This window comes from Carettochelys insculpta, chromosome 29, assembly GCF_033958435.1.
Source record: "Carettochelys insculpta isolate YL-2023 chromosome 29, ASM3395843v1, whole genome shotgun sequence".
Taxonomy (NCBI): Eukaryota; Metazoa; Chordata; order Testudines; family Carettochelyidae; genus Carettochelys; species Carettochelys insculpta.
The window spans coordinates 11,352,032-11,368,627 of record NC_134165.1 but is presented as its reverse complement, the minus strand read 5'-3'; the positions used below and the strand labels follow the sequence as shown (position 1 = coordinate 11,368,627).

At 57.0% G+C, this 16,596-nt stretch overlaps 2 protein-coding genes across 3 annotated transcripts; both read left to right on the top strand.

The window, feature by feature from the left end:
* The first annotated feature begins 1,380 nt into the window (after window positions 1-1,380).
* Window positions 1,381-9,164, top strand: MYG1 (MYG1 exonuclease). Of its 2 annotated transcripts, none has more exons than XM_074979916.1 (7): window positions 1,381-1,528; window positions 2,595-2,707; window positions 4,710-4,869; window positions 5,902-6,051; window positions 6,588-6,710; window positions 7,730-7,911; window positions 8,804-9,164. In XM_074979916.1, the coding sequence occupies exons 1-7, from the start codon at window positions 1,397-1,399 to the stop codon at window positions 8,988-8,990; spliced, it is 1,047 nt and encodes a 348-aa protein (XP_074836017.1). In that variant the 5' UTR covers window positions 1,381-1,396; the 3' UTR covers window positions 8,991-9,164. The 2 variants fall into 2 exon arrangements, with proteins under 2 accessions (XP_074836017.1, XP_074836016.1); XM_074979915.1 differs by having other exon boundaries at window positions 1,381-1,570.
* Window positions 9,165-11,551: 2,387 nt separating this feature from the next.
* On the top strand, window positions 11,552-16,539 carry LOC142003123 (leucine-rich repeat-containing protein 3-like). The gene is made up of 2 exons (XM_074979814.1): window positions 11,552-11,681; window positions 12,511-16,539. Exon 2 carries the CDS (start codon window positions 12,593-12,595, stop codon window positions 13,343-13,345), a length of 753 nt encoding a protein of 250 aa, XP_074835915.1. The 5' UTR covers window positions 11,552-11,681; window positions 12,511-12,592; the 3' UTR covers window positions 13,346-16,539.
* The last annotated feature ends 57 nt before the right edge of the window (window positions 16,540-16,596 follow it).

Here is a 16,596-nt window from a genome sequence, read left to right as displayed (position 1 = left end):
CCTTGTAGACTAACACATTTTGGAGCATAAACTGTGGTGGACAAAGACCTGCTCTGTCAGATGCATGTGTGATGTTTTCTGGCCTGTTACACACGTCAAACTAAATCATAAAATGGCAGAATACTAGGCTTGGAAGAGACTTCAAGACATCCTCCACTGCAAGCCCTACAAGCACTCTCACAAAATCACAAGAGAGAGCCATGCTAGTCTATATACTATCAAAACAAAAAAACAATCTTTAAAGTGCTACTTTACTAACAAAATAATTTATTAGGTGATGAGCTTTCATGGGACAGACCCACTTCTTCAGACCATAGCCCTACTAGAACAACCTCTCTGATGTGCTCACCTTGATAATTTTTTTTTCTGATTTGTCAACCTTGATTACTATTTTTGGTTCTCTGTGCTTTAAATATTGAGTCTGTTCTGGTCTGGCTATGGTCAGAAGAAGTGGGTCTGTCCCATGAAAGCTCACCTAATAAACTATTTTGTTAGTCTTTAAAGTAGTACTTGACTGCTTTTTTTGTTTTGTTCCTTAGAAACCCTGATGCCTGATTAGTGTTCATCCCTTGCACTCTTTAGAGACAGTAACAGAGAAAGCAGTGCTAGTGCATATACTATGAAAACAAAAAGCAGTCAAGTAGCACTTTTAAAGACTAACAAAATAATTTATTAGGTGAACTTCTGTCCCACGAAATCTCGCCTAATAAATTACTTTGTTAGTTTTTAAAGTGGTACTTGACTGCCTTTTTTCCTTGAAGGAGAGGTGTGTAAACAAACCCTGAGCTTTCGTAAACAAACCCTGAGCTTTCATGAAAAGCTGCGCAGGGCTGTTGCGAATGGCTTGGAGCTTTGGCTTTTATCTTTTATTTAGGAGCTCTGAGCTGAGCATTCAAATCCAGCACTGATTTGTGGGCGCTAAACACTTGGCAAACACATGTAACAATTTCCCTCTTCTATGCATTCCATTGTTTTACTCGGAAATATTTATACGGGGCCCCTCAGGCATTCAGGATTAGGCTGGGCAAACTAAACAGCCCAGGTGAGAGGAGCTCACCCTGGGCACAAATTCTCCGGCTTTACCCTGGGTTCTCCAGCCCTCAGCATTTTAAAATCGAGGGATGCGTGTTAAAGAAAAACCCTCTCTGGGATTTATTTGGCGGAAAGTCCCCGGCCCGTCTGGTGCAGCTCACGTTGGACGATCTCACGAGCTCTCCCTAGGCTCGGCCACTGCGAACCCAGCTCCGGTCCTCGCAGGGCTCCTGCCCGGCCAGCTAGGGGACTGGCTGCCTCCGGTAGCACATGGCATGTGAGGGCAGAGTTCGGGCAGGAAGTGGCTTCAGTTGGCCTTGTTGCGCATGCTCGGAGGGCCCCGGGGCATGCGCGCTAGCGGCGAATGCAGCTCCCGTTCCGTGCCGGCCGGCTGCTGCTCCGCCCCCGGCCCATGGCGAGCCCCGGCCCCAAGCGGCCCCGCGGCACCATGGCCCCGCGCATCGGCACCCACAGCGGCACTTTCCACTGCGATGAGGTGCTGGCCTGCTACCTGCTGCGGCTGCTGCCCCAGTACCGGGTACGGGACCCCCGCCCCGCCGCGCCCCGCCAGCCCGGATCGGGACCCGGCTCCGCCACTCCGGATCGGGACCATTACCACCCCGCCCCCGGAACCGAGGATCCCCGTCCCCTGACACCCCGCCCCCATCAGCCTGGTCTCTCTGCACTGGGACCTCCCCGTCCTACCCCCAGCTCCTCCCCCCCCCGCGCGGGACTTGGGGTCCGCACCCCCTGGGCCTCCCAACCTCCCCCCCCCCCACAACCGGAACACCTTTTCCCTGGACCCTCTTCCCCAGTGTCACAAAGCTCACCCCCATCCATCTCTCAAGGACCTGGGCCACTTGGATCTCCCCCCAGACTCCCTTCTACCCACCAGGAGCGGGGACCTTAATCCTGCAGCGGCTTCCCCCGCCAGCAGGAACTCGGACCCTTAACTGAGTTATCCACCCTCTTGTGCACCCCAGGACTCCTGAATCCCCACCCAAGATCACCACAAATCAGGACTTCTTCCTGCCCCCTGAGAACAGGCCCCATTCCCTGGGGCACCCATCTCACCACCCTGAGGTCCAAAATGCCTGTCCCATGCCCATTCTCTTGCCACCACTGGGGAACGTATCCCTTCCGTTCCCTGGGGATTCCAGCACCCCCTTTGCTGTGGCCCTGGGCACCCCTCCTTTGGGACCTCATACCTGGCACACATTTGCTTCTGGACCCTTCTCCTTTTCTATGAACCTCTACACACCTACACCCACACCACTGACCATCCCCTCTTCTCTACAGGACTGGGATTTCCCTAGAGCCCTCTGGGACTGGGGTTGGGATTCCTCCCATCCTCTTTCCTAGGAGACCGCAGGCCCAGAAAACCCCGGTTCCTTCCCGCTTGGCACATTTAAGCCCTGCTCCTGCTCCTGCTGACAAACACCGGGTGGAGCTGAATCTGCACCCATACCGCAGAGTGTTGTGATGTGGGGCACTGTGGCTCAGACAAACCATTTCATCAGGGACAGCTGCTGGAATCTGCTTTCATTCCCTCCCACCCCCAGGATGCAGAGATCATCCGGACGCGGGACCCCCAGCTTCTGGCCGAGTGCAACGTAGTGGTGGATGTGGGTGGCGAGTACGACCCTCAGAAACACCGGTACGACCACCACCAGAGGTGAGGACAGAACCACAAGGCTCACTCCATGCACGTGAGGTCTCCAAGCACATTACAAAGGAAAAGACAGGACCATCACACCCCCATTTAGAGAGGAACACTGGGTCAGAACAAAGGTCCGTCTAGCCAAGTGTCCTGTCTTCTGACAGTGGCCAATGCCAGGTGCCCCAGAGGGGATGATCAGAATAGGTAATCATCTCATCCCATTCCCATCTTCTGGCAATAGAGGCTGGGGACAACACCCCACCCACTCTGGCTAATAGCCCTGTTGGACCTACCCCCCATGAACTTATCCAGGTCTCTTTTGAACCCTGAATGTCTTGACCTTCACAACAACCTCTGGCGAAGAGTTCTGCAGATTGACTGTGTATGGTATAAAACAATAATTTCTTTGGTTTGTTTTAAACCTGCTGCCTATTAATTTAATTTGTGACCCCTTAGTCCTTGTGTTCCGGGAAGTAGTGAATCACTCTTCCTTATCTACTTTCTCTATCCCAGTCACGACTTTATAAACTTCACTTATATGCCCCCAACTTAGTCAACGTTTTTAAGATAAAAGTTCCAATCCTGTTAATCTCTCCCCCTGTGGCGGTGCTTCCAAATCCCTCATCTTTTTTGTTGCAGTTTTCTGAACCTTTTCCAATTCCAGTGTATCTGTTTTGAGCTGGGGTGACCATATCTGCACACAGTATTCAAGATGTGAGTGTACCGTGGATTTACAGAGAGGCATTTTCTGTCTTCTTATCTCTCCCTTTCTTAAGGATTCCCCAGAGGCAGAGTGACTGTTTTTAGAGAACGATCCACAGTGGCTCCAAGATCTGTTTTTGGAGCTGTAATAGCTAATGTAGCCTGCATAGATGGGGAAACTGAGGCATAGCAACAAGGAGGGGAATGGGAGTGGAGTAGTAGACAGGCTGCTGGGTTGAGACTCGGGACACCTGGGTTCTATTCCAGGCTCTGCCGCTGACCTTAGATGTGTTCCTTTTGTTCTTGGCCCCTTTCCCCTCCTGCTTTTTGTCTGACCTCCCCTAGACTGTTTATGCAGCACCTAGCATCCTGGGGTCCTGAGCAAAGGGACTTGCCCAAGGCCCTACGTCAAGTCACTGGACAGATCTCAGGCATCCTGACTCTGAGGCACGTACTTGTTCACTGGGGCCTGTAGCTCTCTCTCTAAGGCAGAGGTCTCCATCCATCCCTGCCCCCAGCTGTGCTCTGACTCCAGCCTCAGCCCCTGGCTGTCTCTCTCTCTCCAGCCCCAGCCCCCACCCCCTACCCCATCTGCAGCCCAACCCTTGGCTCTCTTACCCCAGTCGTATCGCCATCCCCCCACCCATCCAGCCCTAAGAGCCATGGCCCAGATCCAGATGGGAGGGGAAGCAGGGGGATGTGACCCTGAAAAGTCGTGAACCACTGTTCTTGGTTTGAACCCAGACCTTCCACCGTCCACACACAGATCTGCCTGACTCCAGTGGGCAAACCCTCCAGAGCTGGGACCCAGCCAGGCAGGGGAAGGGAGAGCTGCCTTCAAGGCCCACTGAACTGGGATTGAAGTCCTGTCATCTGGCAGCATGGACGCATCTCCAGTCAGAGACCTGAGTCAGAAGGGCAGCGCAGTGCTGTATGAGTGGCTTGGCACTAAAGTTCCCTCTAATCTTTTCCAGCCATGTGCAGAATAAATTTTATGTGCACCAAGTCGTGTGTGAATGTGCACCACCAATAGAAACGAAAAACCACTGCTCATTAGCTGGGCGGCATTTCAATCTCTCCAGAGCTGCTGCAGGTGCACCTGGGGTACAGGCAACCCCGGTTAGTCCGGCTGCCAGACTCAGGTCCAGCATTGGAAAGCTCAGTTTTATGGTGCAGTGCGGCTGCTCAGGTGTCTGTCTGGCAACACCGAGTGCTTGAGCCTGGCCCGTGTAGAGACACCCTAATGGGCTCAGGCAGTGGGCAGCAGAGGAGCTCACCCTGGGCGCTCTGCCTAACTCCACCCCGCCTTTGGCAGGTCTTTTGCACAGTCCGTGCACAGCCTGAGGCCTGACAAGCCCTGGACAACAAAGCTGAGCAGCGCAGGGCTGGTTTATTTCCATTTTGGCTCCCAGATCCTGGCCAGCCTGTTGGAGCGGGAGGAGGAGGACCCGGTGGTGCAGGTGCTGTATGATAAGGTAGGGAGAGGAGAGGGAGGATGGGTATTCACTAGCCAGGGGCACTCCCACTCCAAGGCTGAAAAACCCTGTTGGCCTTTTCAGAGAAATCATGACTGTCCCTCCCTGGCCTTGCTGTCTGAGGAGCTCAAAGCACTTGAGTGCTGTGGACACAAGGGTCCTCCCCAGCCTCCTGTGTGCTGGGCTGGTGTCCTTGGCCCTGTTTAGAGCTGGGGAAACCGAGGCACGGAGCAGGGGTGTGTCTTGCCCAGGAACAGTGACTCACCAGTAGAGGTGGGATTGGATCCTCTGCCCTTCCTGCTCTAACCATTAGGCCCCCTTCCCCTCCCAGACTGGGGAGTGGAACCCAGGAGTCCTGGCACCATCACCTTGCGCTCACCGCTGGCCCACAAAACCCATATTTCTCAGCCACTCTCGCTGTCCGTAAGGTATGTCTCAGATTCCCATTACAGGGGTGTGGGGGAATTCATCCCCCCTTGGACAGAGGGGAAGGCAGGGAGCTGCTGTCATCCTCAGAAGCTCTGGGAGCCAGTTTGGGTCCTGGTACAGGCTCACCCTGTCCTAACTTGAAAAGCGCCCATGGGACTTGGCTGGGGCAGGTCCTGAGCCACTAGCTGAAAATGCAGTGTGTGGGCTTTGAAAGGCCGAGCTGGGTCCTTTCCATGCCTTTTGGTGGCCCACAAAGGATCTTCAGGGGGAGCTGGGCAGTCGATTTGGCAGCCAGCCCAGGGCAGACTCCAGCTTGGTCTGAGGATGTGAAGGGCTGGGGGAGTTAACCCCCTTTCTGGTGCTGAAGTCACCAGGTTGCCAGAGCTGCCAACTCGGGCCTGTTTTTCTAGCCTCGGAGCTGCATGTCAGCAGTCTGAGTCCATCGGGAGGTGTCCAGGCGAGGTGGCCTGGCTTGGGTTTCTAGTGGTGGTACACTTCCATGTATGCCTTGGTGCACACAGCAAAATTTATTCTGCCCACGGGGGGAGAAAAATCACGGGAACTCTGATGTCAGCTCCCATTTTTCTCTCTCCCTTGCCCCAGCTGTATGAGAACTTCATGGAGGAGATTGATGCCATCGACAATGGCATCGCCCAGTGGGACGGGGAGCCTCGCTACGCCATGACCACCAACCTCAGCGCCAGGGTGGCCTACCTCAACCCCCGCTGGAATGATGCGAACCAGGACACGGAAGTAGGTGTGAGGGGCGGGCGGAGGGGAGGACACAGGTGGGCTGTACTGAGGACGCAGGGGACAGGCCCCCGTGGGGCGAAGGAGTCTGCACACACACAAGTGAATCTTGGGTTGCCTGCTACATTCCTTGCCTGAGCAGAGGAGTGGGCAGGGCACAGTGGGCGTGGCTGAGAAGCAGAACTGAGCTCCTTTGGGCAGCCCTGAGCAGCAGCGGAGGGATAGCTCAGTGGTTAGAGCATTGGGCTTGTAAACCCAGGGTTGTGAGTTCAGCCCTCAAGGGGGCCATTTAGAGATCTGGGGCAAATAGAGTAACAAAAAACTGTTGGGATGGTTGTAGGTCCTGCTGTGAGGGCAGGGACTGGACTCAGCAACCTCTCAAGGTCCTTTCCAGCTCCGTGACAGACAGATATATCTCCATGTTTTTCTGCCGCACACTTGCTTGCAGGGGCCGCTCTCTGAGCCTGGCTCTCTGGTGCAGGCCGTCTGCTCAGCCTGGGGAAGGAGCAGCTGACATCCCTGGCTTGTCTCTCCTCCAGGCTGGGTTCAAGAAGGCAATGGAGCTGGTGGGCCGGGAGTTCCGGGACCGTCTCGATTACTACCACCACTCGTGGCTGCCGGCCCGGGCCCTGGTGAAGGACGCCATTCAGAAGCGCTTTGAGGTATTTCCTAGCACGCAGGGCTCTTGGTCTGGAGTTGGCGACTGGCTTCCCAGGTGGCTTAGTAAAGGGGAGTCTCACATTGGGGGCGGGTCTCAGGGTGGAGGAGTCTGATCACTCTTTATTGGCTGCACGCTGGGCTGTAGGGTGAGCTGGGGGAGCAGAGCATGGGGGTGGGGGGCTGGCCTCGTGCCCCACCTTGGCTTTCCAGGGATAGTCCTTATCTCTTGCCAGCATCTTCCACCCAGGGATCTCCAAGCACATGACAGTCCAGTGGGAGGTGAAGCCTGCAGCACCCACCGCCCCTCTGCGGAGAAGTGGGTGTGAATTAAGAAATCACCGCCCTGCAAAAGGTGGGCAGCAGCCGCCCCAAAGCCATGCAGCGAGTTGGGAACAGAACCCAACAGTCCCGACTCCCAGCATGCCCTGTACCCAGGTGTCCCTGGTCACTGAACGGGCCTGGTGGTTATTCCCACCTGCTCCTCCAGTGTCTCTGCTCACAGGCAGGTGGGTTTCTTTCTATCCATAGTGCCCTTCCCGGGGCAGTGACCAATGTTCCCACTAAACTTTTCCATCCACGTGTGGAATCATTTTTTTCATTATGCGCTGAGGCATGTGGGAATGTGCACCACTATTAGAAAACCGACCACTCTGCTGATCATCCGGGCCATGCCTGAATCTCTCCTGAGCAGCTACCCAAGCACAGAGGGAACATGAGCAGTGACTGCTAACCATGGGACAGCAGCAACCTGGGATCCAGGTCCTGGTGGAGTAGGAACTGCCGGGACACTTGGTTAGGGACAGTCCTTGCCCAAAGAGTTCCTACTGTAGACACCAGAGGGGAAACTGAGGCACAGAGTGGCGAAGTGATTTGCCCAAGGTCACCCAGCAGGTCAGTAGCAGAGCTGGGAATAGTCCCACCCCAGGGTGTGATCCTCTGTGGTCATCGTGGCCTTGCGTTGCAGGAGCTTTTCTCTGCTTCCCTCCCTCCCTGAGTCTCATGTTTCCCTCTCCCCCGGCAGGTGGACCCCAGTGGCGAGATCCTCCTGTTCTCTCAGGGCTGCTGCCCCTGGAAGGAGCACCTCTTCAGCCTGGAGTCCGAGCTGGGGGTGAAGAAACCCATCAAGTTTGTCCTGTATGCGGATCAGAGTGGTCAGTGGCGAGTTCAATGTGTTCCCACCGGGCTTCACACCTTCCAGAACCGGTGAGATGCTCAGTTCCCAGAGCCCTACCCCCACAGAAGCCCAGGGCTGGAAGGGACCTCAGGAGGTATCAAGTCCAGCCCCCTGCCCAAAGCAGGACCAACCCCAACTAAATCATCCCAGCCAGGACTTTGTCAAGCCGGGATGTAAAAACCTCTGGGGATGGAGATTTCACCACCTCTCTGGGTAACACATTTCAGTGCTTCACTGCTCTCCTGGGGATAAAATTTTTCCTAATATCCAACCTACACATCTCCCTCTGTACCTTCAGCCCATTGCTCCTTGTTCTGTCCTCTGTCTCTACTGAGAACAGCCTCTCTCCATCCTCTTTAGAGCCCCCCTTCAGGAAGTCGAAGGCTGCTGTCAAATCACCCCTCGCTCATCTCGTGAGCAAACTAAACAAGCCCAAATCCCTGCGCCCCTCCTCATAGGTCACATGCTCCAACCTCCTAATCATTTTCCTTGCCCTCCAGTGGACCCCCTCCAAATGCGTCCACATCCTTTCGGTAATGAGGTCGCCAGAACTGGACACAGTACTCCAGATGTGGCCTCACCAGTGCTGAGTAGAGGGGAGTAATAACTTCTCTAGATCTGCTGGCAATGCTCCTCCTAATGCACCCCAATATGCCGTTAACCTTCTTGGCTACAAGGGCACCCTGTTGACTCATAACACGCTGTTGACCCATGAGGGCCCTGCAGGGGGTGGGGGAGAGGTGACCCTCTGGCCCTTTGAGGAGAAGAGATGGGGGTTGGGGATGGAAGCCGCTAAAGACATAATTACACCAATGCAAACACTGAGTAAAGTTGGGCCAAGAGATGCTTCCTTGGGTTCATCTTGAACCCGCTCCTAATGTGATATCACTTTCCTCCTGCCTCGGTTTCCTCCCCTACCAGCCTGTCCCTGCCGGAGGAGTGGCACGGCGTCCGGGACGAGGCACTTTCCCAGCTCACTGGCATCCCTGGCTGCGTTTTTGTGCATGCCAACGGCTTCATCGGAGGCAGTCGGACCCAGGAGGGCGCACTGCGAATGGCACAGAGCACGCTGGCTCAGCAGACCAGCCCTGACACGCCCAGCAGCTGAGCACCCCCGGGCTGTCCAACAGAGCCAGCCTCGGGGAGGAGTGCTGGATGGGTCTGAGCCAGCACAGCACCCCTGCACTGAGCCCCGGCCAGCGGAAATGCCTGCAGGGTTGGGACCAGCCATCGAACCTCAGCAAGGACCGAAGGGTGCCAGGAGTGGAATAATAAAGGGTTAGGGACAGGTCTGTTTGTGCTGGATCTGTCTGCAGTGGTGTGCATGCAGTAAGGCCAGGCCATGCTGTAATGTAACCCAGGTCAGCCAGGCTGGCCCCAGCCCCAGCCCCGGGGTCTGCGTGTGCCTGAACAATAACGCCGGCTGTGACGTTCTCCAGAGGGTTGAGGGCCTGGGGCACCTTTCCCAGGGAGAGCAACTGCCCCTACACAGCCCCTAGCAGTCACGTCAGTCCTGGGTATGCTGACGTCGCTACAGCCGCTGCTCCTGACGTACACAGCAGAGCAACAGCACCGAATTCCCAGCCCCCGACTGGCCCCCGGGAATGTGCGTCTTGGGCTGTCCAGCCCCCTCCTGGCCAATAGAGCCTCCAAGTCCGGCACAGAAAATAACGCCCCGCTCCTGTTCTCAGTGGGCGTTTCCCAAGCGCGTAGATCCAGGCCCCCTGGTTTAGATGAAACGAGCAAGTGTACCGATTGCAAAAAAAAACACGGAAAGTTTGCTGGAGCTTTTGCTCTGCTTCAGCGGGATGGGGGGGGTGCGGTTGCTTCGGCAAGGGGAGGGTCTTTGTGTTTCTGCAGGGAGGCCGCCCCTTTGCTGGCTCTGTGGGGCTGTGACATAGGCCCAGAAGCAGTGGGCGTGGGGCGGGAGCTCCAGTCGTCTGTTTCTATATCTGGCCTGGCTACGACTGAGCTCGTAGCTGCTGTTGGCCTGGGTGTGGCGCGGCCAAATGAGAGTAAGTCCCTATCCTGCCCCTCCTGGACCCCCAGGAATAGCTGAGCAGTGGGAGGGGGAACAGACACGTGGCCAAATTCCATGCAGTAGCCACTAAGCAACACTGCCTTGGGAGTGGGAGAGGGTGTAGCTCTGATGGAGTCGGGAGAGCTGGAGCTGGCTTGTCCCAAGGGTGGAGCTGGTAACAATGGAGAATCTCCCCTACCTCCCCCAGTCCCAATGGGGGATGCCCCCCAGTGGGGAACACACCCCTGCAGTGTGACCAAGGGGGCAGCTGTTGAGAGACACTCACACACACGCGCCCACTCACCTCTGCAGCCTCCTGCCCTTCTGGCTCAGCCTGCAGAAAGCGCCTGGGGGTGTCTGCAACCCTGGCCAGGCCTGGGGCAGCATGTGCCTACACCAACTCTGCCCCTCCGGGGTGGGGGGCGGGGCACAGGAGCATGGGGCTGTGGCCTCGTGCTGCCTGTTTGAGCGCTTGGATTTAGGTGCTCTTAAGCCCAGGCTATTGGGGCGGGACCCCTGTCCCAGCAGGAGCGGGGGGGCGGGGGGCTGCTCTAACTGGGGTGCTCGGCAGACGCCCTTTGTCCCTACCCAGTGCCCCCCACCCCCAGTTTTGTCCGAGATTGTGCTGGCAGAGGAGCAGCTGCCCAGGGGGTGGGGGCTGGAGGGTGTCTTGGGGTATGGCCCGGGGGCGGGGGGGCAGAGCTTGGGGACGTGTGGATAATTGGGGGGGTAGGATAGGACGGGGGGGGGTCAGAGGTTGTCGGGTGGCGTGTCTGGGAGGCGTCAGAAAACGGAGCCGCAGGTGGGGGGAGGGTCTCCCAGCGGCCGGTGCCGGGACTGGGTCCCCCAGCTGCTCCGCCCCAGGTACTGCCCCAGCAGCCCCTGGTTTGTAAAAGGGCTCAGTGAGGGGGAACCCACCAGGCCCCTGGGGACATTGTCGGGGGGGGGGGGGCTGGGGGAGGGAGTCAGCACTGGGGAGGGAGGGGAATGGGGGTTGGGCAGAGGGCTGTGTAAGGGGCCAGCGACAGAGAAGTGTGGGGGGGCGGGACTGTAAGGGGGAAGAGGGCTGGAGGTAGAAGGCCGCGGGGGGGGGGGCCTGGAGGGGGAAGAGGGCTGGAGGCAGAAGGCGGGGGGGGGGGGCTGGAGGGGGAAGAAGGCTGGAGGTAGAAGGCGGGGGGGGGCTGGAGGGGGAAGAGGGCTGGAGGTAGAAGGCGGGGGGGGGGCTGTAGGGGGAAGAGGGCTGGAGGCAGAAGGCGGGGGGGGCTGGAGGGGGGAAGAGGGCTGGAGGCAGAAGGCGGGGGGGGGCTGGAGGCAGAAGGCGCGGGGGGGGGGGCTGGAGGCAGAAGGCGGGGGGGGGCTGGAGGGGGAAGAGGGCTGGAGGTAGAAGGCGGGGGTGGGGGCTGAGGGCAGCACTCGGGGGCAGGCGGGGCGGGGGGGCTGGAGGCAGAAGGCGGGGGGGGCTGGAGGGGGAAGAGGGCTGGAGGCAGAAGGCGGGGGGGGGGCTGGAGGGGGAAGAGGGCAGAAGGCGCGGGGGGGGGGGGGGCTGGAGGCAGAAGGCGGGGGGGGGGCTGGAGGGGGAAGAGGGCTGGAGGTAGAAGGCGGGGGTGGGAGCTGAGGGCAGCACTCGGGGGCAGGCGGGGCCGGCCGGGGCCCGTAGCGCTGACGCACGCTGTCGGCTGGCGGGGCTGGCTCCGCCGGGAAGTTTGCAGGCGGGGTCGGGCCAGGCCGGAGCCCGAGCGAGGAGCCGGGACCGTTTTCCCCCCTCCTTCCCCCGCCCAGGTGGGTGCTTTGACGGCGGGGGGCGGCGCCCCAGGCCCCCCGGCACGAGCCCCGGGCGGACAGCGCCGGACACAACTGCAGCGGGGCGTGGGGGTCGCTGTCGGGCTGGGTGGGGCGGGGAAGGGGGCAGGGGTGGCACGTGGGGTTAGCCCCCTGGGGTGCTGGCAGCGTGAAGGGCTTCAGGCCCCTTCCGCGGCCCCTCCCTGGCTCCCACTGGAGTCGTGGTGGGGGGGGGGGGCAGCTGTGTCTGACTTGGTTACTACGTGCGGTGTTTGTGCGCGCCCTGCTCTAACCCCTAGACCCCACTCCCTTCCCAGAGCCGCGCCCCAGCCTTCTGCTCGTTACCCCGCAGCGCCACTTCTCTGCCAGCCGCGGGGGCTCGCCGGCGGGTCAGCGGTCTGCCCGGTCTAACCACCAGCTCACGCTACCTGCAGCTGAAATAACTCACAGGGTTGCTGATTCCCCGGCTCTACCTAAACCCCAAACCCCTCCGCTCTGGGGATGCCACCGCAGTCCCCTGCGGCTTAGCTCTGTTTAACTACCGGGCCTGATTTCCGTCCCAGAACTGGAAATAGAACCCAGGAGTCCTGACTCCCCTGCGCTGTCTCACCCTTAGACCCCGCTCCCCTCCTGGCTCCAGGCAGCGATTCCAGGCGTTCTGATGCCGAGCTCCCTGCTCTAACCACTAATCCTACTGCCCCTCATCCTCTTCCCCCCACAGCTGGCAGCAGCCGACCCTCATCCCTACACACACACTGCCCTGCTTCTCCCCCCCCCACCCCTCGTCCCCGTGCTCTTTACAGTTTGGGGTTTGTCTGTTGCTTTCCAGGCCGGGCAGCAGCATTCCTGGGGCTCTTTTCCTGCTGCGTCCCCCAGCCAGCCGCAAAGGGACAGCCAGAAGCTATGCTGAAATGCCAGTGCTGCCCTGGCTCCTCGTGGCTGTTCTCTGCCAGCGGGGCAGCCTGGCGTGTCCTGAGGGCTGCCACTGCTTGCTGGAGAGTGGGGTGGTGAGGTGCACCCACGGGCAGCTGAGGGAGATCCCCCCAGGCCTCCCCCATGACACCCGGGTCCTCTACCTGGACTCCAACGAGATCACCGACCTGCTGGACGGTGCCTTGAGGGAGCTGCACCAGCTGCAGGAGCTCTACCTCTCTGACAACCTGCTCGAGAGCATCTCCCTGGCCACCTTTGGGGAGCTGGGCAGCCGCTTGCAACTGCTGGACCTCTCCAACAACCGGCTCCACCAACTGGGCCCCACCGAGGCTGCCTCCATCCTGCAGGCCAAGATGCGCCTCTCCGGCAACCCGTGGCACTGTGGCTGCTCCCTGCAGGAGCTGCTGGAGGCCCTGCCCCTGGATGCTGAGACAGTGGAGGACGTGGTGTGCGCCAGCGCGGCCCGGGAGGAGTATGTCGGCCAGCCCTTTGCCCGCCTGCTTGACGCCGGCATCGACTTCTGTGGCGGCCAGCAGAGGACCACAGATGTGGCCATGCTGGTCACCATGTTCTGCTGGTTTGCAGTGGTCATCGCCTACGTGATCTACTACGTTGAACGGAATCAGGCCGAAACCCGCAGGCACCTGGAGTATCTCAAGTCTCTGCCTATCAAACAGCCGAGTCCAGAGGAAGAGGAGATGGAGGAAGACACGCTCAGTACTATCCTCTGACCAGCCTCTGCCATGACCAGGGAAAGGGAAAGGCTCCGACTTTAGCCCGTGATGGCTGACAAATCAGCACAGCACCACCATGCAGAGGGCTGGAAGGGTTAGAGGAAAGTCGTCTCAGTGGTGCCTGGGTCAGCGAGTCCCGTTTCATACTCTGCCAGAGATTTCCTGGGATACCTTGGGCAAGTCACTTAGCATCCATGTGCCCCGGTTGCCCCTTAAGACTCATCTTCACAGGGAAGTTATTCCAGACTAAGGTGGGGCATGAATCTGAAGTGCAACCACTATGCCAGACCCAGAGTCTCCAGAATTTTCTGGAATAGCTTATTCTTCTGTAGCTATTCTTGTCAGTTGCCCCCTGTGGACAAGGCCTAAGGCAAGTGGAGGGAAAGGTTAGCTAAGCCCTAGAGCTCAAAACAATTATTAATGGGAAATCATCAGGGTACTGCCAGTGTTTCCAGCTGAGAGTGGTCCTTGGCTCAGTGCAATCCAGTATCTGTCAGCCATCAAGAAGAAAACATGGACTCGCCCTCAATAAAGTTGGCAGGGGACATGACGGGCATTAAATAACAAGGAAGACAGTCAGTGAGGGCTTGTCTACACTTTTTTTTCCCCCAGAAAATCCGCTCCTGCCCCCGAAAAATACCCTTGCGTCCACATTGCAAAGCTTGTTATTCTGGAATAACAGGGCATTTCACTTGAAATAACAACTCCACCAGAAGGAATGACTTTTGCTGACACCCCACCCCACCCGTCTTTCAATTCCGAAATTCACTCCGTGTGTACAAAGCAGCAGTAATTACGACTTAATCAGCCTTTGCGCTTATTTCAAAATTTGGCTCTCTTGTGTAACTGCTCCACTTCAAAATGCTCTTGCAGCACGAATGCGCTTTTCAGAAATAACAAATTTCAACGTTAGAACATCGTAAGAAGCTATTTCCAAAAAACCCCACAGCGTGGTCATAGCTTCATGAGAGGCAGCAATGGAGATCACCTGGGTAACATCAACACATGGCCGAACACCTAGTCCTGCATGTAGGCACAAACAAGGCAAGTCCCGCTCACAGACAGAGGGAGTATGTCCTGAGAGCAAGAGACCCAAAAGGACTTATTTATACCTTGCCCTGCAGAGTTCCAAGACCAGCATCTGATGAAGTGAGTCTGTGCTCATGAAAGCTCAGGCTCAAAACTTTTCTGTTAGTCTATAAGGTGCCACAGGACTCTTCATTGCTGTAAAAAGGACTTGAGGAGCTCCTGGTAGAAACCAGCTGAACACGATGTCCCAGCTCAATGTAACGACTGAGGAGACAAACCTACTCCTAGGATGTACAAAGCAGGGGGGACATGGAGTTGGGGTCGGGAGGTGGCATTACCTTGGTGCAGAGCACCAGCAAGGACACAACTGGTTACTGTGGCCAGTCCTGGTGTCCACTTTTCAATGAGGAGGATTTAAAACGTGATGAGTCAGACAAGAGTTGCAAGAATGATTCAGGTTCTGGAGAATCTGCCTCAGAGCGAGAGATAGATGGAGCTCCATTTATTTAGCCTATGATCCAAGAGACAGTTCCGAAGGAATCTGATGGTCTAGAATGGTGGTGGGCAACCTGTGGCCTAGACTCCCCGTCTGCCCTCCTTCCGCACCCACCTCTCATGCACTGGGGTGCTGCAGCCCCCCCGCTTCCTTCCCCTCCCTTCCTCCCTCCCATTACTTTCAAAACACAGGAATTGCCTGATTTTGTTCCACCCTTGTTCCTTCCCCTCCCCCCAGGAGATGGAACACCCTGAATCAGCTGTTTGCAGCTGTTCCAGCTCTGGGAAGGAGTGGGGATCAGGTGATTCATATGCTCCAAAAGTGCTAGGAGGGAGGGCGAGGAGCAGGTAAGCCCAGGGCCCTAGTGCTCAAGTACCGAGAGAGCCACATGAGGGAGTTGGGGGGGCCAGGCTGTCATTTCTGTGACCCACTAGGGACTTGTGGTTGACTATCACTGGTCTAGAAGCTCCTGCCCAGGGGTGATGTCAATACTAGGGGGTTCATTTTAGACTGCAAAATCCTTAATTTAGGCACCAGAGTAAACATGGTAATTTTTAAAAGTGCTCCAAGTTACTTGAACATCTCATTTTTTTGCCAGACCTTCCATAAAAAACCCCCTCCAGCATTTTGTGAACTTGGTCCTGGAACACTTTCATAAGCAGCTGCTGGCAGTGATCCAGTGGGGCTGGGAAAGGTGCTGTGAGCTACGCCCAGAGACGGCCATGTTCTTCCTCCTGCCTCCCAGTGGGCTTTTAAAACTCAGCCGGAATAAAGAGCCCATCTCCACATTCAACTTTGCAGGTCGCTGTTGCCTTCCTGCTGAATCCCGCAGTTTCCTTTGGATTTCACGGCAGCCAAGCCAGCTGCTCACCCCAAGCCCCTTCCCTTACGCTGGGGCAGGAATATGTGCCATGAACGGCCCTCTCTCTTCTGGCATCTAAACACACTCATAAGACGAGTCCCTCTCTTTTGCCATAGCGCATCCACGGAGCATCAGCATAACACACTTAGGCTCTGTCCAAAAATTTTCTAAGCAGGGTACCTGACACTAAGACCCTAAACTCTGATTTAAGCCTGGGCTATGCACACAAGTTGTTGTATTTTAACTCTTCCCCTCTAGTGAGAGTGGAACAACCCCCCCCGACACACACCCCCTCAGTGGGGCTACAGTTACACTGGGATACATGCAATTAGCTTGCTTCTGCCCTTTCCCCTACAGGTCTGCACTACACACACTGTACTGGTATAACAAGGTTGGGTGGCGTAGGGGAGGTTTGTTACAGGTGCAGGGCAGGTTTGGATTGCAAAAGCAGTTGGATCTTAAAGCTTCAACAAGAGCCAAAGCTGGAAGTGGAAGGTAGACCCATTTGGCCTGGGAATAAGGTGTAAATGTTTAACAGTGCTGGCAATTAATCATTGCACCATTGTGGACTCATAGAATCCTAGGGCTGGATCCAAGGAGGTATCGAGTCCAGCCCCCCCCTGCCTAAAGCAGGACCAATCAGCCCAGCCAGGGCTTTGTCAAGCCAGGATTTAAAAATCTCGAGGGATGGAGATTCCACCAGCTCTCTAGGTAACACATTCCAGTGCTTCACCACCCTCCTGGTGAAGTAGTTATTCCTAATAGCCAACCTAGACCTCCCCCAGCTGCAACTTCAGACCATTGCTCCTTATTCTGCCATGTCACTAATGAGAACAATCTCGTTCCATCTCCTTAGTGCCC